Source organism: Falco punctatus (assembly GCF_963210335.1).
Source record: "Falco punctatus genome assembly, chromosome: 8".
NCBI classification, from domain to species: domain Eukaryota; kingdom Metazoa; phylum Chordata; class Aves; order Falconiformes; family Falconidae; genus Falco; species Falco punctatus.
The window spans coordinates 63,515,855-63,536,611 of record NC_137588.1 but is presented as its reverse complement, the minus strand read 5'-3'; the positions used below and the strand labels follow the sequence as shown (position 1 = coordinate 63,536,611).

The 20,757-nt window shown below is 51.0% G+C and overlaps 1 protein-coding gene across 1 annotated transcript; it reads right to left on the bottom strand.

Annotated features, from left to right (window-relative positions):
* Positions 1-7,447: 7,447 nt before the first annotated feature.
* On the bottom strand, positions 7,448-20,747 carry LOC308067981 (uncharacterized protein). Its single transcript, XM_080397800.1, has 4 exons — positions 15,196-20,747; positions 14,991-15,108; positions 13,338-13,568; positions 7,448-12,479 (listed from the first exon to the last, which is right to left on the bottom strand). The coding sequence occupies exons 1-4, from the start codon at positions 15,411-15,413 to the stop codon at positions 11,997-11,999; spliced, it is 1,050 nt and encodes a 349-aa protein (XP_080253926.1). The 5' UTR covers positions 15,414-20,747; the 3' UTR covers positions 7,448-11,996.
* Between the last annotated feature and the right edge of the window lie 10 nt (positions 20,748-20,757).

The following is a 20,757-nucleotide window of genomic DNA, read 5'->3' as shown; positions in this document are numbered from 1 at the left end:
GCTTACCACACCCTGGCTCCCAGTGAAATATCTTTTTCACTAGTATCAGAATTTATGAATTCACCAATAACTACATTATTTACTCCCTTCCATACTCATGACCGTTCCAAATTCAAACTGAGTCACTTTGCATTAACCCAACAGTTAGGATTTCCACTTGCTGTCCTTTTCTCCAGCCTTCAGGGTTTCTTCAGAATTATTTTCTTTGCTTATTCCTATTTCTATTCTTATTCCTATTGCTACCAATTCTATCAGCGTTTGTGGTGAATTTACTCAGCCCATACTCACAGATCAGACAAATTGCAGAGCTACAGGGATCAAAGACAGTCAACAATGAGATGAGAACCTATTGCTTATGTTGCCCTATTTTATTCTTACATTGTCCTTCAGCTTCTTAACCCTGCACTCACACTAAAAAAACACCCCGAACCACCTGAACAACAATGAAAGTGGAGCTGACTACAGTTTGTGTAGGGACACTGAGCCAGCTTGGAGACAAAACCAGTACTTGAGTGCTGTCTTCTCAAGCAGAAGAGGAAAATAAGCCAAAAAAAAAAAAAAAAAAAAAAGAGAACTCCCCTGCATTGCAAAGTCCAATGATTTTGGATTGTGCCATAAGAAGACAGAGGGGTCATATGGTGGTGAAGAACCAAACTTGTTCAAAGGAAAAAGCTCCCCTGAAGGGGAGCCAGCCAAAGCCCCGCTGAAAGACCAGCTCGTGCTACGGATGCACACAACAAAAATACTCCGTAATTCCTGGGAACTGGGAATTATCTGCTCAACATAGAATCTGCCAAGGGGAAAAAAAGAAATTATATGGTTCAATCAAGGTTCTGAGTCAGCTCTAGGATTCTGCAGAAGCAGTTGAAAATCCCAAATGCAAGAGAGGGGGAGAAAAGGAAAATCCTGAGACGTCAAACGTGTGTGCAGTGGTGCCGGCCAGGAGCAGCAGCGGAGACAAACGTGCCGGCTGCACCGAGCGGCCCCAGCGCGGGGGGAGCGGCTCCAGGGGCAACCTCTCGCAGTGGGGATGGGAACCGCTGTGCTGCGGGATGGACCAGCCAGCGGCCCAGGAGAAGGTGAAACAGGGAGATGGCCCAGCTGCCCACCGGGTCCCACAGCCACTGAAACCCAGGTCGTCCATGGAGGCCTCCAGTGGTGGGGTCAAACCTCAGCCTGGCTGGTACAGCCCAGGGAGAGGGGGCTTTGCCTGAAAAATCAGTATGAATTTATTTTGGTCTTCCACAAACGGGCTGTAAAACACCAAAACCACAGCGGACCAAGAACAGAGCTTCATATTTTCAGCTGCATGATTCACAAGCTCAGCCCAAGGGTGACCGGCCGTGCCAGGCAGGTTCTCCGCAGAGCTCCCAGCAACGAGCTGGTGCAGAGACCATGTTCCTGCAAGGACACGATTCTTGGAGCTGCATGATGAGAAAGCTCTACAGATAAGCATGCAGCATGAAAACCCCCTACTGTTCCTGTTAGAGATGACAAACTGGGTATAGTGAAGTTGGCGGTGACCGGCTTGCAGGTTACCATGACACGAGCCACACAACCACTACTGACTTTTGACTTCCCCAGTTCAAAGTGTTGAGATATTGAGGCACTTACTCATTTAGTGCTGTGGCATCGGGCTGTGGGCCACCAGGCCACGTGGAGGGGAGCCAGCAGAAACGGGGCTGGATGGGCCATCACCATGGCTGTGCCCTCGCTGTGACCAGCGAGCAGAAAGCAACAGGAGCACTTCTTGAAAAACAGCACTGTTCTTTTCATAATGAAATCCAAAAGCACTTGCTCCATTTTCCAGAAAAGCGAAACACAAGTCGGCTAATTCAGCCAGATAACAAGCCGCGATGCTGTCAATGAACTAAGACCTTAGAGGTGACCCCAGCAAAGCTGGCAGGCTTCCCCCTTGCCAGCGGAGTGGGCACAGCTGTTCCAGCAGGGAATCACCCCCTGGCCCCAGCAGGGTCCGGGCTGAGGTGCTGCCCCCCTCCCTTCCCACGCAAAAGGGACCACTTGGCTGTGTCCACCAGCAGCATGTGCTCCAGGGCAGTGGCTTCACCCACTGGAAATCATTTAATTCTTACAGAACACCTGCGTTTTGACAAAACTTTGTCGGAAGTATTGCACAACTGCTGTCATTTTCCCTTTCTAGGCAGTGGACCACATATTTTCTATGGGGTTTGATTATTTTTTTTTTCTTACATCACAATCTTTTTCCTATCGCCTATCAGAAGACTGCAGACTGTTATCAGAAAAGATCCAATTTCTAGAGAAGTGCTGTGGAGACAGCAACTGCTTGGTCATGCTTTGGGTCATTCTATGTTTTACTGATTTCAAAATTGAAAAGCCACATCTTTATATATTTATTACCTACTTCTGTGGAAATGGTGATTGGGTAAGGAGTGTGGCCCAAGGTTAAACACCAAATTTACTGGAACCTTTCTCTTCCAGAAAGTCTCAATTGGCCTGTTTTCTATCAGTTTCAAAAATCATCAGAAACAATTATTTCCGTGTAGAGAGACCATAAAATGATAGAGGGCTGGTCCAGAGGCACTTACAGGTTCTCTGAGCACATCAGGAGGATGCAGACCCATCTCTACCTCCTTTTGCTGGCTGTAGGCATCTCTGCTGCTCCCCACATGAGCAGCATGGCTGAGTTACTGACATTAGTACAGCAAATGCAGGCATCAATGGCAAGGGACAGCTGGGTAAACTTAATTTCCACTTTTCTAATCTAAAATTGGATATACTGAACCCTCTTGTTCTTGAATACTTCACTCTTCTGAAAGTCAAACAATCTATTTATGTGACTGTCTCATTAGTGTTACTGATTATGATATTTGAAAGGGTTAATTAATTTATTGTTTTTCAGGATATGAGGATTGAAACTCCAGATAATATAGACGTAAGTAAAACTCATTTTTTTTAAGTAAAAGTAACTTTTTCATTAATTTAGTAATTGGAAATTGAGATAATTTTAAAGTTTTTATCTCCTAAAATACTCTATTTATATTTAAGAGCAAACAGTTACATGAAATGTAGATTTTAAGATATAAAATATTATTAAAGATATAAAATGTTATTGTAAGATATAAAACACTATTAAAAACAAATGTGGCACTGCCAGGGACCTCAGCAGGGGAAGGGATGAGTGAGTGGACATGACAAAACACACTAGTAGAAACTATCATTTGCCAGGTTTCTGCAGAGTAAATAAATATGCACATCGGCTAACTGTGCTTGCCGCAGGCTTTTGCAAAAATAAGCCCAAAAGTCAGTAACAATTTATTTGCCAGCAGGCAGCTAGCCATAACTCAAGATGATTCCTAATAAACTTTTTGCAGTTCATGGTTACATATTCTTGTATCTCAGTTTTGCTATTTCTCCCATCTTAGGATGTGAATTGTGTCAGCACAATCTTTGAAGGAGCAGAACAGCTGAAAACTAATGCAGCTATGAAAAACTTCAGCATTTTTTTCCAAAAATTTGAAAGACTGAAGCAATCACTCACACCAAGCCCGGCAAAAGAGGTAGGAATTAATTTCTTGTCTATCAGAGGTCATGCAGCAGAAATGTAATGAAATGTGATCCATAACTCATAACCGAGCCCTTACACCTACGAAAGAGAGAATAATTTTAGTACTTGCATGTGTTGAATACATGGAAGAAGAACTCTCAGCATCATTTCACATATATAGCCTTCCCTTGTTCTAGTCTTTAGCTTGGCCCACCTTTAAAATAAGGATTCATATGTATGATCAGTATCTTTAAGGTTTAAGAAAAATCATGTCATTTACAGAACTATTTGAAGATGGAAAAAACTCTATGTAATGGTTAAATACTAACTAATTTAATTTTCTTCATTAACTTTTCAGGTGAAATGTGATACAGAAAGAAAGAACGCAATAATATTTGTAGAAAAGCTGATGATGTTCATTCGAAGAAACATCAAAAAAGCTAGAGTGTAGTACAAGTTTCTAGAATTGCAGTATATTTAAATGACCAGTAATATGTTTATTTGTTTTAAATGTACTTTGTGCTAAAATCTGGCAGGGCGCATCTTCAGTCCCAGTGGTACCATGCTGGTTTGTGTTTGGCATACATCTCTGGAAGTATCAATGGCAAAATGTTGTTCATATTTCTAGATGAAAATTTAAATGCTTGATAAGCAAATTGTGCAGGGGATTATGAAGCCCCTGACTAGGCATAAAACTTTTGGGTTTCTCATGAAAAGGTCAGGTTAATTGCTGAACAGTCACAGTGAGAACAAATACAGATGGATGCGAGCAAAAGCAACTGGTTCATGCTACGCACCTTATCTAACCATTGCCTGGCCCTGCGGGTTTCGCATGCTGTGCTGTAAGAACTGAGTGATATATCAAAATGTGATATGAATATATTTCCTTTGCCTTTCTTGTGGACCAGTGCTGGCGTAGGACAGCAGGCACTCCAGCAATATGGGTCGGAGATCTTAGAACTTCTCAGGTCTAAGGTCAAATTTCTGCTGGGAAGTTTTGCTGGTGTCATACAACCTAGGCGGGATGGGTATATAACATGTCTGGAAGAGCAAGAACCCATGTATAGGACAATAAACCAGTACGCAACTGGTGCTGCTGAAATAAGTGATTTAGCTCAGGGAACTGGTATGGCTATACTGGGAAAATCTCAACGTCGCAATGCCTATCTACAGTAGAGAGGATTAATCGATATAACTATACAAGCAAAACTTTTCCAGCACTGAGCCAGCTTTGCCACTGCTTTGAATCCAGATGAGACTGAACTGCAAAATCATATTCACACAACAACCACCCCCCAGCTCTGCCTGAGCTTCGCTATCTGTATGTGTATCACTTACCGGCAAGTAGCACAAGGGCACCGCGCTCATGCGTGCGGCACCGCACCTCCGTTTAGTATGCTCAGCACTCTGCCCAGAATCTTCCACAAGCACTGAGAAGAAGCACTTCCTGAGATTTTGCTCTGCCTGCAGCTTTGGTCGACAGTGTAAATTTGGCAAGTAAAGATTTGTAAGGATTTGAGAGTATGCCACTTAGAGAATTGATGGTTTTTTTCTAAAGTTAATGGAGATAATAGGAGTGTTTAGATCAGTATGAATTTATTTCTCTGGTGTCAATTAAATAATAGTACCTTTTATAGATATATGTATTTTGGAGAAAATATTTATTCTGTATTTTTACTTTTTCTGTATTCACTTAACAAAGTGAATAAATGTTTGTCCCTGCCTTTTTTTTCCCCACAAATTTCTTTCAAGCTCTTCCCACACAAGCAAATCTAGTTATTGTAAAACCTCTGATGGCCAAGGGAAAATGATCTGTGAGATGAATGAGCAAGTGTATTGCTAGAAGCTATTTCTAACAAGGCACAAGTTAAAAAGCAGCGAGACCACTAAGGTGCACACCTCTGACAGAGCGGAGCTCGCACGGTTGGTTTAACGGAGCTGTTGAGGAGCTGCTAGGACCTGGAGTGATGGCTCATGGAGACCAGAGTGGTTGGTTGTAGAAAAGCTTACTGGTCTCACCCTCCTTTTCAACAATTAACATTGATTGGGAGAGAACCCAAGTGACAGCCTAACTGCAAACCCTGCTCCAGGTGGTGCCAGAGTCTCGGGCTCAACGCTGAATGGCTTTTGGTGCTTATTCTCAGGTGCAGGCACCTGCCCGCCGCTGGGCAAGCATCCTACATGCTGATTGTCCACCTTAGCCTGAGTAACTCCAGGCAAAGGGGAAAAGCATGCTGCAGACAGAGGGAAAAACAGCTGGTGATGTTTCTAATGTAAAACAAATACCTTTAAAATAAATAAGCAAGCATCTCCTCGGACCTGCAACAGAAATCACAGCCCTTGCCATTCACAAATAAACATTTGCTGAGAAAGCGCCTTTGATGGAAAACGTTTTCACTTTCCTCCTGGAAGCTGCTACAACAAGAGCATCGCCAGGGTGTCCTGATCCCCACCTCTGGAGCACCTTGCTAAGCAGAACCCTCACCAAGACACCAAGACCAAAACACCATAGCCGACCTCTGTTGCTCTCACAGCTCAAAACAAAATCCTAGTCTGCACTGGGAGGCAGTTTCAGCCTTCTGAGATGCTTTCGAGCTCTGAACGCTCTCCCCTGCCCTGTTGTGTAGTTTTTGTCTGAGTTTCTTTCACATTTTCTCAAGATAATTTGGTAGTTAAGCACTTGCATACTGACCACAAAAATATATGTTGTCAAACAGCTGCCTGCCCATGTGCAAAAATTTGGGCACAAACAGATGGAAGTTTCTGATACTTGTATTTGAAGTATCAGCTCCTAGAAAGTGCATTAGGTTGGAGAATCTTAAAAATCAAACCACGCTTTTCTGAAAGCCTGAAATCAGGGGAGTCTTGGGCACATGCATCCTCCTCCAGCTCTGCTGAAAGGACAAAGCCACTCCAAAATGTCCAGCCAAAGCAGCTTTCTCAAGGAACACGTCTGCAGGCTTGTGGCTTGTTGGGCGGGACTGTCCTTAACCACAGTCCTAAAACCCCTCTCAGTGGCACCTCAGATCAGTAGAGCTAGCAATTCCACCCCTGCAGGAGCAACTACAGACCTGGTTGGCAGCTCTTACGGTCATGGGTGATGTATCTCATCGCAGAAAACCCTTATGCCAGGTGCCTCAAACAAACCTGCTTCTTGTGTTCGCTTCTGCTTCTCAATCAGAATAAAACCAGATTGTCTAATACATATATATATATATAAAATCACCTTTCTGTAAACCTGAAAGTGAGTTTTAATTTTCAGCACAGACTCTAATTCTCACAAGCTATCTCTGAGCTGGGGGCAGCAGAAACGGGCAGGTACAGACAAGTGTAATCCCAGCCGAAGCTGCACGTCGGTTCGCAACAGCCTGAAACATGGTGTTGTGGCATGGGACACGGAGCAGGCAGGCTGCTGGTAATACCATCACTCCTTGACACTGGTGCCAGGTATATTTAAAATCCTGATATTACCCTGACGTTACTCTACTTCATCCTAAATTGCATTGATCACCGCAAGAAAGGCTCCAATTTTAGCTGGAGGACACAAAAGGAGAGCTCACAAAAGGGCTTTGGGCTACACACTCCATACAAGCCAGCTCCTGGGAGTACAGAAGACTTAAACCCAGACCCCCCCATCCCTGCCTCTCCTCCTGACCCTGGCTGTGCCCTGGGCCAGCCCATCACCATGCAAACCCAGGATGCCAGCCCCTGCCTTGTCAACGGGTTTTCTTTAGCCCCCTGGGTGATGCTTGCATTTTTTGCTATAAACATCCCAGTGTAAATTAATTCCTTAAAAAAAAAAAAAAGTTTTAAATATAGGAAAAAGGAACGAGAAGAAAATTGAGAAGAGATTTTTGGTGAGAAAGAGAGGTTCTCTGATGCTCTCCTAATCACAAAAAAAGCTTCTTGCAAAACTTACCGATTTTGACATCGTAAAAACAGGCAGCTGAGCAACTGAGTGAGGCAGTTGTAGGCACAGTGTTCCCAGGCATCTGATTTTGGTTGTTCTGAGTTCCCGGGTCCGCCGTGTCCTGATAGAACGTGTCAGCATTACTACTCCTTTTTCGCGTGCATCCTGGAGACCCTTGCTGAAGCACGGGCAAGAATCCTTTGATACCAGAACAAATATGCAGAAGTAAAACATTTTCTTGCCACCCCAGTACCAATTTCCCCAGCATTTTCAAGCGTCATCATCCAGCTTCTACGAAGGAGAAATACACAGTACATCTCCATAAGGGGGGAGGCAACAGCTGCTTGTGAAACAAGGATTAATCAGCAAAATTATTGATAAATTATTTGCGCAGACGGCGATCTACGAGACTTTTCCCTCCGCCTGCCCGCAGCCCAGCGGCCGAAAGCCGTAGCCTCGCACGGCGGAGCCGAGGCCAGCGCCGGGCGGCTGACGGCAGGTGGCAACAGGGGACCAGCAACGCAGCGGGGACCAGCAACGCAGCGGGTACCAGCAACGCAGCGGGGAGGCTGCTGGGCAGGACGAGCCACGGGCAGGGGTTTCTCTCCCACGGGCAAGCGCTGCTCACAGAAAGTGAGTGATGCTGCCGGGCTGCCCTCCGGCAGGGACGGGGCTGGGGGCGAGGCTCGGGCTCCATCCCTGCGGCTCAGCGCAGCCGCGGGGTGCCCGCTGGCCGTCCACGGCGGGGACCCCAGCCTGGCTGCACCCCAGGGTGAAGCCCCCGCGCCAGCAGCCCCCGAGCCCGAGGCTGCCCATCAGGTGACTCCTTCCTGGGCTGTCAACGCGGGTCACAACTCGGGAACACAGCTCCCTCTCCCCTGCCGCCTCTCGGAAGCCTTTTTCTCCAGGACGGGCTTTGGGCTACACACTCCATACAAGCCAGCTGCTGGGAGTACAGAAGACTTAAACCCAGACCCCCCCATCCCTGCCTCTCCTCCTGACCCTGGCTGTGCCCTGGGCCAGCCCATCACCGTGCAAACCCAGGATGCCAGCCCCTGCCAGCAAACGGCGCTGTCTTCAGCCACTTCTTCTGTTTCAGAAGATGCTTTCCCCTTGACATCTCCTGCCCTGCCAACTGAATCCAAGGCCCTCACTGCTCCCAGGTGGGGCTTGGGCTTCACATGGCTGCTGTGCTCTCCCCTTGAGCAGCCATGTCCCCCAGATTCAGAGCTGTGACCCCTCTGTATGACAGGGAGATGGTGCTGGCCCCAGCACTCAGCCCCACACAAAGTTTGCTGGGAGGGGGTCCAGACTCAAGGCACCTGGCAACCCACGATATCCTAGGAAGTGATGGATAACTGTCATCCCCTGGCAGCTGGAGCATCTCTGGAGCAGTGCCAGGCATGAGAGTTATCCAGCAGACAAAGATTTTGCTTTTGCTTTGCAGCAGTACCTGTCCTAGGGATGCAACCACTCGGCACCTCAGGGAATGGGCTGGAAGAGGCTGCTGGTGTCCCCGGCCACTGGCTCATCCAGGGATAGGGATCTCTGAGTATTCCAGACTCCCTGGGAAAGAGGGAGCTGAACAGGAGCAGCCCCTGTGGGCACAGCCATGCCAGAGCCAGCCCCTTCCACCTGCTTGCTTTCCACCTCTGCGGCCAAGGTGGGAGCAGAGATGCACACACGGCTCCTGGACAGTGTGGCTGGGGTTGGGGCTGACGGTGAGCTGGGGTCCTCCGGCCCCACATCAGAACAGGCAAACACCCACCCAGGCAGGCAGAGAGCGGCCAAGCAAACTGCCAGGATCACTCACTCACCCAGGATCACCCACCCACTCACCCAGGAGGGTTGGCCAGATCCCTGCGTGGGACATGTCGGAGAGAAAGTGGTCAGTGCCAAAACAGGAACAGATGCGCACGGGGCTGGCAAAGCCACGCGTTCCCTGGAGCTCACCACATCCCTTCCCAAGTACCTCAGCTATAGAAAAGCCTGCTAACACGCAACAACAAACCTTCAAGCACTTTGCAATAGGGTGCGCAGCTCTGAACACTCATACCCAGGTGGGGAAGGTGGGACGCGGCACGTCCAGCTGCACACAGCTCCTCTGCCCTACCCTGCACCGCCGGGTCCCATCCTGCACCCCACGAAGCGGCAGCCCCAGCACCGGAGAGCCACCACCTAAGCCAAGGCAGGGCTGGGCTTTAATACCTCAAAGGCATTTCTGAAGAGCTGAACTGTGTCAAAAAGCGACAGACCACCAGGAGGAGAAGGCAGCACTGTCACAGCCTTGAAAAGCCAAAAAAAGGTGGTTTCCAAGTAGTACTCCAGAGGATGTATAGACAGCCCAGCAAAATGTCAAGTACAGCACCAGAAAACCTCCAAAGGAAGCTTCTAACGCCACTGGCTCTTTTGTTGTTGGGGTTTTTTTTCCATATTTTTGTTATTTTCCGTATTATTTTAGGATATTTTTCCATATTATTTTTCCATATAATTTTTCCATATTATTTTTTTTTAGGTCTCACTGAATGAGACCACGTTAGCGATCTGACTGCACTGGATGCTATGCCAGCACAGGAGACTGTTCTAGCCACATTTTCACATAGCTATGATGCTTATTTTTCTTCCTGCTACCTCTTACTCAACTACCTGTTCCCATAAGGCAGGGAAATACTGTTATAGCCCTGCCCCTGACCACAGGCAGAGCAGCAGTCCTGCAGGGAGCTCCAAGCAGAAGCTGGCAGAGCACTTGGACACACCATAAAGGTAAAGAAAGGAAAAAAAAAATGTCTTCCCTTTTTTACCTACAATTTCATTCTATGAAAGAACAACACTGTGGTGCAACAGCCCTCTTTCATAGCGATCCTGATTTCTAGGGTGAGCCAAAGTCCTGTGGGTGCTCAGCACGTTGCCAGAGCAATCACTGCCTCCCACCGCCCACCCGGTGCCGATGCTACCAGGCCAAACCAGCGTCGGTCCCAATGAGATGGGAGCTGCCGGGTCCAGCTGTATGAAAGCTGAGGCAAAAGGTTAACAGGGGCAGGAAGGATGCATCAGCCAAAAATATAAAGTCATTAAAAACCAGTGGGCACAAGCATAACAAGTATAACCTCTCAGTACAATCATGGCATACAATTTAAATATAGGCACACAAATACTGTAAAGATACCGGGTCAGATTTCACAGGGTTTGGTGTGTGCACGTCAGAAGGGACAAAAGGTGGAGAGAAGGAAAAACCTGACCAGCCTCTGGCTGTATGAGGCTACAGAAAACACCACAGGAATCCCTAGAAACGAGTGTGCAAAGAAACTGAAGAGGTCATGATAAAACTACCTGTGACAAAGAAAACAAACCACTCTCCCATCACTTACCTGAGTCAAGCAGGGCAAGATCAGTATCACAAAAAAAAACCCAAAACAAACAAACAAACAAAAAAACCCCCCAAGACCTTTTTTACAGAGTCAGTAGCTCTGGAAAGCAGCCTGCTAGTCACTGTCCCCAAAACGCTGCCTCTGTCACCTGCCCCCCCAACCCACCTGCATCCTTTTCAGATGGAAACAGTTTCAGATGTATTATAGTTCAAGATAATCACCTTCTCTAGCATGCCCAGGGAAAAACCAGTACATTCTTAATGTAAACCAACATTCTTTTACTTTATTTAACCTTCTAATACTTTAATTTACCCTGGTAATGATTTAATCCCTGGTAAAAGCAATTCTCTATTGATTCTTATCTTCATCATTATATTCTTATTATTATCGTTGTTATTTCGGCAGCAAATACAGAAGTTACCTCTAAGACCACGACTCCAGAAGTGTGTCTTGGGGAGGGGTCGGTTGGCCGTAGACCCCTCCAGCAGGGCCGCGGCTCACCCAGCACCGTTGCGGGCAGCGCTGCCTCTGCCTGAGCCCGGAGCAGGGATGTCCCCTCCGGCCCGTTCCACCACGTCCCCATCCAGCTCGGTCCTGCCGCGCTCTCCCAGGGGCGCGGGGGTCACCACGCTCTGCAACGGGGTGTCGCAGCCCTCGGCTCCGGAGCCTCCGACAGCTCCCGCTGTCTCTGCACCGGGGGGGTGGCGCAAACGCCTCCATCACGGGCCAGCGGCCACGCGAACCCCCCGCTCCTTCCACCGCACCGCCCCGGGACGTGCCCTGCGGGTATCGCGGCATCGCGACATGGCCCGCGCGGGGCCTGAGCCCGGCTGCGGGGACCAGCGGCCGGACCGCCGCGGGCTGCCCGGGGGTCGGGGGCCACGGCGGATGCCCGGCGGTCGGGGGGGGACGGGGGCAGCGGGGGCCGCGCTGGCGGGGCGGCGGGGGGTGCCGGGCTGCAGGTACCCACGGAGCAGCTACCGGCACCCGCACCCTCGGGGGCCCGCAGGACCCCCCGCAGCACCGCTCGGGCAGGGCAGGCGGACACTGGAAGCGCTCGGGACTCCCTTAGTGCACTGCCGGGCCGGGACCACCGCGGCCGCGCCCCCCGCTCGGGCTGCAGCCTGGCGGCAGAGCCGGACCCGTGCGGGGGTCAGGGGCCGGGGGCCGCGCCGGTAATTAGAGCAGCTCATTAGCCCGGGGCTGGCGGTGCTGCGAGCCGCGCCACAGCAGACAGGGAGGGTGGAGGGGTGTTTTGGGGCTGTCTGGGGTTTTTTTTTTGGCTCGCCCCCGGGGGGTGCAGCGGATGCAGGCAGTGCCGGTGCCCCCCCCCCTCCCCGTGGATCATCGCACCAGCGTCCAGGTGCCTCGGGGAGGGGGGGTTTCCCGGCGCGGGTGGACTTTCCCGGCGGGGTGGCTGGAAGTCCCGGCGCATTCCTGCCCCTGACTCACGGCTCGGGCCGGGCTTCCCCCGGACCCCCAGCCCCAGCCCCGGCACCCCCGCACCCCTCGAACCCCCTCCCGCCGCCGTGGCGCCCCCTGGCGGCCCCGCTGATTCCCGGAAGTGGCGCGCGCCGCCCCCGCTGCGGGAAACCGAAACTGGGGGGGGGGGCGGGGCGGGGAAGCGCGGGGGAAGGGCCAGGCTGGTCCCGGGTGCGCTCCGGGCACGTTGGCTCTGCGGAAGGAGAGAAATAAATGGATAAGGTGCGAACAAACAACAACAGCATCCCCAAAACACAAAGGGGGGGCCAAAAAAATAAGAAAATTAAAAACAAAGAAAAAGGGGTAAAAAAAGAGTAGAAAAGCCCCCCCCCCCCAAAAAAAAAAAAAAGTGGCTGGAAGCAGGCAAAATAAGGCAAAAGAAAGGGGAGGGGAAGGGAAAAAAAAAGGAAAAAGTAGGGTAAAAAAGAAGGGATAGGAAAAGGGGGGCAAAAAAATCCGACAAAAATGGAAAAGAAAAAAGGGGTGGGAAGGATAAAAAAGGAAAAATAAATACACGAGGCAAAAAAAAGGGGGCATAAAAAAAGAGCAAAAAGAGGCAAAAAAAGGCCAAAGAAAAAAAAAGGTAAAAAAAACCCTGCAAAAAAAAAAGGGCAAAAAGAACAACAAAAGGGAAAAAAAAGAGGGGGAAAGAAAAGGAGAAAAGGAAAAAAGGTGACATGGCTGCCCAGGGGGCCAAGGTGGCCCCGAGCTGCTGGGCCCGCGCAGGTGAGGGTGGCTGCCTGGCATTTTTTGGCCCCTTTTTTTATTTGCCCCCACCCCCTTTCCCTTTTTTTGTTACCCTTTTTTTCTTTTTTTTTTTTCCTCCTTCCCCCTCCCCCCCCCCCCCACCTTCCACCTGCCTCTCCCACACACGCACACTTTCTTCCCCCCTATGTTTTTTGGGATTTTGTTGTTTGTTCACGTGGCAGCTGCTGAGATGTCAGCCGTGGGAGGTGAGTCAGTGGCCAGGGGTCTCTGCTGGGACATCAGGTGTTAAAAAACAATAATAAACCAAATAATCTGTGCTTCTTCCAGAAGAAATCACACCCACCTGGCAGGGGCCGGTGCTGTGTTCCAACCCGGAGTTGCCTGGGACAGCCTTTCCCTGCAAGGTGTCCCCTCCCCTGGGGGGGGTCCCTCCTGGCCCGTGGGTGCTGCTGGAGGGATTCCTCCATTTCTTGGTGGGGAGAAGGATGCGAGGGGTCCTTCCTCCTGCGGCAGAACCTCCACCATCCCTTCTGCAGGTGGTCATCTGGGCTGCAGTGAACTCTCTGGGGTCTGGCTGGAGATATCACTGAGCTTTTCCCAAATTTTTTTTTTTTTTTTTTTGGGGGGGGGACACAGATAGCAGCGCTTGCAGACCCCCCTTTTCGAGCACCCGAAAGCAATGCCCAAAAGCAGCAGCCACGACCAGTCCAGCGTGGGGCAGCAGCAGGGCAGGTGCCGTGGCGCGGGGGCCCAGACTGTGCCAGCGGCCCTGCTGAAATGCATCTAAATGTTTTCCACCCCCCGAATCTGACTCTTGCCTATGTAAACGACATTATTATCAAACGAGGCTGTTCTCGCTTGCAGTCTGTATTTGGACAGAGCTGTTGCAGTCTGCATCAAGGTCAATAGCCAGTAAATAATAATAATAAAAAGCCTAGGGAATAAGATGCAGATGTTTTAACATCTGTTGCTCACAGCACGTATTTGCTCTGGTTGTCCTATGAGGGCCACGACAGCAGCTGGGTGCCCTCCCAGTGCCCGGACCAGCCCTTCAGCCCAGGTGCCACATGCCAGCAGAAGCCGCCCCAGGTGCCAGCCTCTGTCCCAGCACATCCCACACACCCCCGCTCTCCCATCCTTGGCTCCTAACAGCACGAACGTGCCAACCCCACAGCTCTCTTCAGCATCCCTAAGAGCTTCCTCCTTGGCAGCCACGCTGGACAAAGATGGGATGGAGTATTTCAGACAAAGCCGGGCTTGTTGCCATTTGTCCTGGGGCAGAGCAGAGGCAAAATGCTGGCAGGTCACTGGATCGGGATGGCTTTCCCTGGGGAGCTGCAGTAAGTTCCCAGCGTCTCCCTGCCTCCGCGCTCACAGGTACCCTGGCCCACCCCAGCTGCCTGGTGGGCAACAGCAGGGTGCCAGCAGGGGCTGGGCAGGAGGCGGGGGTGGCCCCGGTGAGCCCCCAGCCCCAGCACTGTGCCAGCTGGACCCTGTCATGCCTGTTGGGCACCTTTTTGGATCAGTTCAGAGAAAAGCAAACCCTCCCGGGGGGGCCAGGCTGGAGGCACAGCCAGCCTTGCCCACAGCCTGCTGCTGGCCCTGCAGGCTGGAGCTCCCTTCGGTTTAACTCCTGCTCTTCAGATGGCTGGGTGGGAGGTGGAGTCCTTCAGACTGATTACCTTCAGCTGGATACTCTAAGGGCATTAAAAAAACCCCAACCAGTCTTTAATATCCAAGTCACCATTTTTTCCCCTGCTGGTATCAGCCCCAGCTGCATCGGTGGGACATCAGCAATGTAAACTGAACGGGCTCCCCACTGACCTCCACCTGGGCTAGCTGCTGGGATGCTGGCACCCCAGGGCACCCCGGGTCAGCATGGCCCCACAGCTGCCCCACGGCTGCCCCACTGTGCCTGGGCTGGGCAGGGAGGACGAGCTGAGGGAGCCGCTGCCATGCTCCCAGGAGCACAGGGAGAGGACTGAGTCTCTCTGACCTTTGGCAGGGGGCTCAGGCTGCTGTGGGTCCCTCGCTCGGCAAATGTCACAGCTGCCAGCTGCCTGCAGCACACCAGGCTTGCCTCGGCAAAGGCTTCACGAAAGGTCTGTGTCCTCCTGCAAGGGTGAGAGAAAAGTAAGGAGCCCAGAAAGTCTGAGGACGGGAGTCAAAGTCAAATTCTTGGAATTCCCTTTTTTTCCCACCAAAGCAAGCACAGAATCTCATTTTGGTTTAGTGTAAAAATCCACCGTGCCGTCAGTGGGGAGAACTGAATTGATTTCAGCTCCTGAGATAGGTCTCTCCAATTCCAGGAAACTGTAAACGGCCCATCCCAGGATATATTTATGGCAGCCACGATCAGAGCGCTCACTGGCGTTACATCATGCCAGGGCAGGGTTTCAACATTTCTGACATTATTCATTCTCCTGCATGTGCTTCAACCAAACTTCCTTTTTGTAAGAGAGGCATTTATAAGAAATGGAAACAGCTTGCAGCAAGTCCTGTGCTCTCAGGGCTACTGACCGGAGCAGCTTTTTTTTTCTCCTTAGCCTTTGCAGCTTTTAAGGCTGATACTCCCATTAACCCCTCCCAGCCCAGAGAGCTGAGGTGCATCTACTGCCTGCCCGGGGAACCGTGGTGTGGCAGCGAAGGCTCTGTACCCATTTTGCATGCCCCAGGGAGCTGCTCCAAAACAGACGGGTTGTTTCTGGTTTTGATGGGGAAAGGGGAGGATGACAAGTGGGAGAGAAAATGAGAAAGGATTTGCATTAGAGCAGGTTTCTTTTAAAAGCAGGTAGGGAGGAGGAACAAACCCTCCTGGAGCAGGGTCTGGGAGGACTGTTGGGTGCTAGTGGGCATGGAAAGATCGTGATGCAGCGATGGAAGGAAGCAGCCAGGGCCGTGAGGAAGCAGATAAGAGGCTCTCTCTTGCCATGTTCCCGCTCTTCCCCTCCATCAACCCCTGCTCCATCCTGTGGTTGTTCACTCCCCCCCCTCCCCAAATACTGCCTGGCTACGCAGACCTCGGGCTCTGCTCCCTCCCAGGGCTCGCTGTCAGGCACCAGAGACAGCTTTCCCTGGCAGCCCCCATCCCCACCTCCCCACCTCTCCATCGCCAAAGCAGAGATTCCCCACTGTGGAGCTTCTTCTGGTTGGATTCACAGTCTCGGGGAGGGACAATCATCAAAGTGAAGACTGCCTTTAGCACTCGGTGTGATGCTCAAGCTCTTTCCCTGCAAGACACCTGAGGGATTTAAAACCCAAGGGTCATCTGCCCTATCCACAGCTCACGTATAGCACTGGGCGAGCACAGGGCCAGTGCATTGGTGGCATGATACACACACTGAGCGATGTGCTATGGGGCAGACCCATCCTGCTGCACACACACATGCCCCTGCAGCATCGCCTTGTGTGGGGAAAGGGCAATCTGCCTTCTGCTTACCTTGGGAGGGAGCCGTGGGCTGGGCAGTTAGCAGAAGCTGACAGGCTCCTGTGCTGCTGCCCCGGCACATACTGGAGGTGAACGTGGCTCTCCCGCAGCTGGTTTCTCCCCTTCACCCCCCCAGCTCCCACAAGGATGTGTGTGAATGTTCAGAGCCTTAGGGGTTTGCTGGGGGGTAAAGCAGGGAAGGTCTCGTCCCCACTCAAGGGTAATTTTGCAAGGAGTGAGGAGGGAAAGGTGTGGCAGACGTAAGGTGGAAAAGATGCTCCTTTTGCACTACCAGAAAAACAACCTACTCCAAGCAGCCCCGGCATCAGGCTGGGTGCCCATGGGTGAGAAAGTCCATGCTGCTTGTCACTAGGGAGAGAGCTTCAGCTGCCTTCAGCTGGAGGCGGCAGGTTTGCCTGGCTGTTACACAGCACTGCTGGCTGGGAATGGCCCATTTCGTGGCACACAGGGTTCAACATTAACCACTCTTCATTCTATATAGCACTGGAGCAAATCCATCCTGAGCTGCTCAACCAAGCACAGCAGCAAAGACAGGGAACAAAGAAGCTCGTTAGCACCTGCATGCCCAGTTCATCACCCTCCCTCCTTGCTGGCTGCCCCAGGAGGTCTGTAGTGATGCCATAACAGTTCACGATTTTTAGCATTACTTGAAATACAGTCTTCCTAGGAGCACCTTCCTTCAAGGGTGCTACTGACTGAGACCCAGAGGTGGTCATTTTAGAGTAACAATTACCACTTGCTGCAGCAGCACTTGGGGATTTGATTGTGTTTTCAATAAAATTATTATTAAATATTTCCTCTGAAACAGGAAAACAATCCCAGACTTGGGATCTCCCTGGATTGGGTAAATTGATAAAGTATTTTAGCAATCTGTTTCTCTGTCACTCAGTTTACAGTTAAAACAAAAGAAGTGGCAAATCACAGGGGGAATATGAAAAAGGGGGAACTTCAGAAGGTGTCCGAAAGGCCAAGCAAGTGTCTGAGATACGACTGCTGTGAAGTAAAGCTGGAGCACAGCTGCAACCCTGCAGAGGATCAGAGATGTTGACATTCATGGAAACTCTCTCTGGGTGATAACCTGGGTGGAGCAGAAGGGATTTACAGCCAACCATTTATTGACGCCCTTGAGGTGCATGGATTATTCCTTGCTTATACTTTTACACATGTGTCAAATTTAAGTGCATATTCTTGCTATATTGAGAAAACTGCTGAAACGATTGTTAGCGTAGTGGCATAAATGGGAGGAAGGAGTTGGTTTTGTAAGGAGGTGGTTTTGTAGCTGTCGTGTAAGGACAGCCTGACACACAGTAACATCAGGGAGAGACAAGTTGTTATTTCCTTGTTTCAAGCTGAGAGATAACAGTGAAGCAAACAAACAGAAGGCATCCCAGCTTGGGCAGGTCATGCCTCATGGAAACTTGTGCAGATATGGGATAGAATGCAGATATAAAGGTCAATTAAGTTCCACTGAGTAGTATCTGTATGGGTTTAAACCAGAGGAAAGAAGTGGAGATTTAGGGCTGGGACTGTTAACCTCCCCTCCTGCATCTCTGTTCTAGGTCTATTTATTTGGTGCCTGGTGCCAGTTCCTGATGAAGATACAGATTAAAAATAGCCAGTAAGGACCACAACAGTACCAAAGTCATATATCAAAAAGCTTGCTGTTCAATTTTGTCATTTAAAGTATTTAAGATACATTTAGTGTAAGCAACCATTGGCCTGTCAGACCAGAAAGCTCAGAATTAATTTTTCTTAAAGCTGGCTGAGAGGGTAAAGAGTAACCATGGGAGGATGGAGCTTGAAAGGAATGACAGCATGATCTTTTCCGTTAATATTTAGGTTTTATAAGAGGTGTTGCGACTATTTTTGTAGATGACATCTGCACTGAAACCTCAAATACCTTCTGTCATCTTTTTCAGGCCACTTTTATGTTACCTCTTATTATTCTAGATTTCTGGACATCTTACACCGAGGAGTGAACCTATGGCCTCTCACAGGCCGTGAACTATAAATTTCCTAGTGCTGTCCCCACCTGGTCTGTCTACCACTCTCCTTCTTTGCTTACTTGTTTAATTTACCTAATATGTTATATCTTTGCCTACGGTGAAAGCTTGCTGGTGAACAGTGCCTCACCCAGCACAACAACCCGACTGGAGGATACTACCGCAAGATAAAAGTGTCAAGCAGACAAAAAAAATTAGTTTAGAGAAAGCATGGCCCATCTACAGTGTGTTTTTCTGTACTTAAAACCAAGTTTGGGCTTTTCTTTAATCTCTGTGTTAAAGAAAGAGAACTTGCCAGTGCTGGCAGGGTGATGGGCTGCCCACACGTCTTTCCACCTCTCTTCCAATAAACCTTCCCATCGCACACAACTTCAAACCTGCCTTGAAAGTACTGAAAAGGGAGTAACTAAAAATGCCCTAATATTCTGCTAGACTGCAGGTACCTTGAAGACATTGGATGCAAATCTGATCTCAATGTCACCCAGATCCAGTGGATCAGAGGGAAATCCTGATGACACCAGTGGCCTTCTATTGTAGTGTCATTTCTCTTCCGTGTGCTTCATCTGTGAGCAGCAGGAGAGGACAATACCAGTGGCCACGCTTTATGTCTCCTAACACAGCTATTTCAGGTCAGCCCAGCCTGACACACATCCCAGGCCAAGGGAAGACGGAAGAAAAAAACATTCCTGGGTTTTGCAAAATGGCTGCGTTGCTCTGCCTCCCACCTGTCGTCATTTATGCCGAGAGCAGATGATGGGCAGTGCACCTCTTGCTATAAGCTACTGCACAAGCTATGGCAAATGCGTGTTATGAAATTAGAGCAGCTCAAAGTCTCAAACTCCTGCGGCAAAGCCACTAAGACCAGATCTCGGCTGGGAGCTTTATGGGAAAAAGCCTTGGAAGCGGGCTGTGTTACAGTTCTAACTAGGCTGAGGAACCCCGTTGGAGCATCAAGGTGTTCAAGCCAATGACAGAGGAAGTCCAGGCAGCGTCTGTAGCACTGCTGCTCACCAAAGAGGTGGTCTGCTGAGGCCAGGCCTGTGTCACACGCCGTAGGCACACTGTGACGTGCACTGGCACTGCTCTGCCCACTGCCCCGAGCCCTTTCTTTCAGCTGGGTGTTTGATGAGCATTCAACACCACAAGGCAGCAGCACACCCCTGTACGTCTGCTTGCATCACTGGGGTGGCTCACGCTGACACTGGGCAGCACGCTGGGTACAGACCACTACCTGCCTTGAAAGCATCAATGCGGAGGAGATGGTCAGAAGCATCATTGCTCACAATCCTCAACACCTTCCTTTTCTATTGACCTTCTTTCTATCACCCGTGGCTGCTCCTATTACTCCAGGCCCTACCAAATCCCTGCAAATTGCTAACACCAAATAACAAAACCCGCGTGCAGTTTTGGCCCTCCATGTCCAGCAGTCCTGCTGCTCACAGCAAAAGCATGTGCGTTGGAGCTGGTACCATCCTGGGTCCCGTGGCAGCAGGGCTGCTCAGTGACCGTCGGCACTGGGGCCGGTTCTTTGACACTCTGCAGTGAGGTGACCGGGAGCAGCCCAGCTGCTGGCCATGCTCCCACCCGACTCTCAACAGCCTCATCCGGACCCTGCTCCCTGCTCACCCGGTTCCGGTGGATGAGGGCTGCTGTGGCTGGCGGGAGCTCTGGGGCTTTGCGCGTCGCCATTACCCCGCTGCTCCAGCTGCCCGGGATGCTCGCGAACAGCTGCCGCGCGGGGGGAGCACGGGCCAGGGATGGATCCCTCTGTGGCATGGGGGCTGGATCCCTCGGGAGGACAGGAGCTGGATCCCTCAGTGGGACGGGAGCAGGATCCCTACATTAGACAGGGACTGAATCCATTGGGGAGGACAGGGGCTGGTCCCTCAGTGGGACGGGAACTGGATTCCTCGGGAGGGACAGGAGCTGGATCCGTTGCGGCGGGGCAGGGGCTGGATCCCTCCATGGGACAGGGACCGGATCGCTCAGTGGGACGAGGGCCGGATCTCTCGGCGGGGGACAGGGGCCGGATCCCTCGGGGGAGGCACGGGGCCAGGCTGGGATGTGCGGCGAGGGCCGGTGGGGCCGGGCTGAGCCCCCCCGTGCCGAGCGGCGGGGCCTGGCGCACACCCGCGCTGGACGGCGGCGGGGCGGGGCGGGGCGCGCGGCGGGGGGCGGTGCTCCCCCCGCGCCGCTGGTGCTACAACAGCGTGATTTCCCCGAAGTGATGCTGGCGGCGGCGGCCAATGGGAGGCGCGGCCGCCCCCTGCGGCGGGGCTGATTGGTGGAGACGCAGCCGGGCCCGGGGCGGC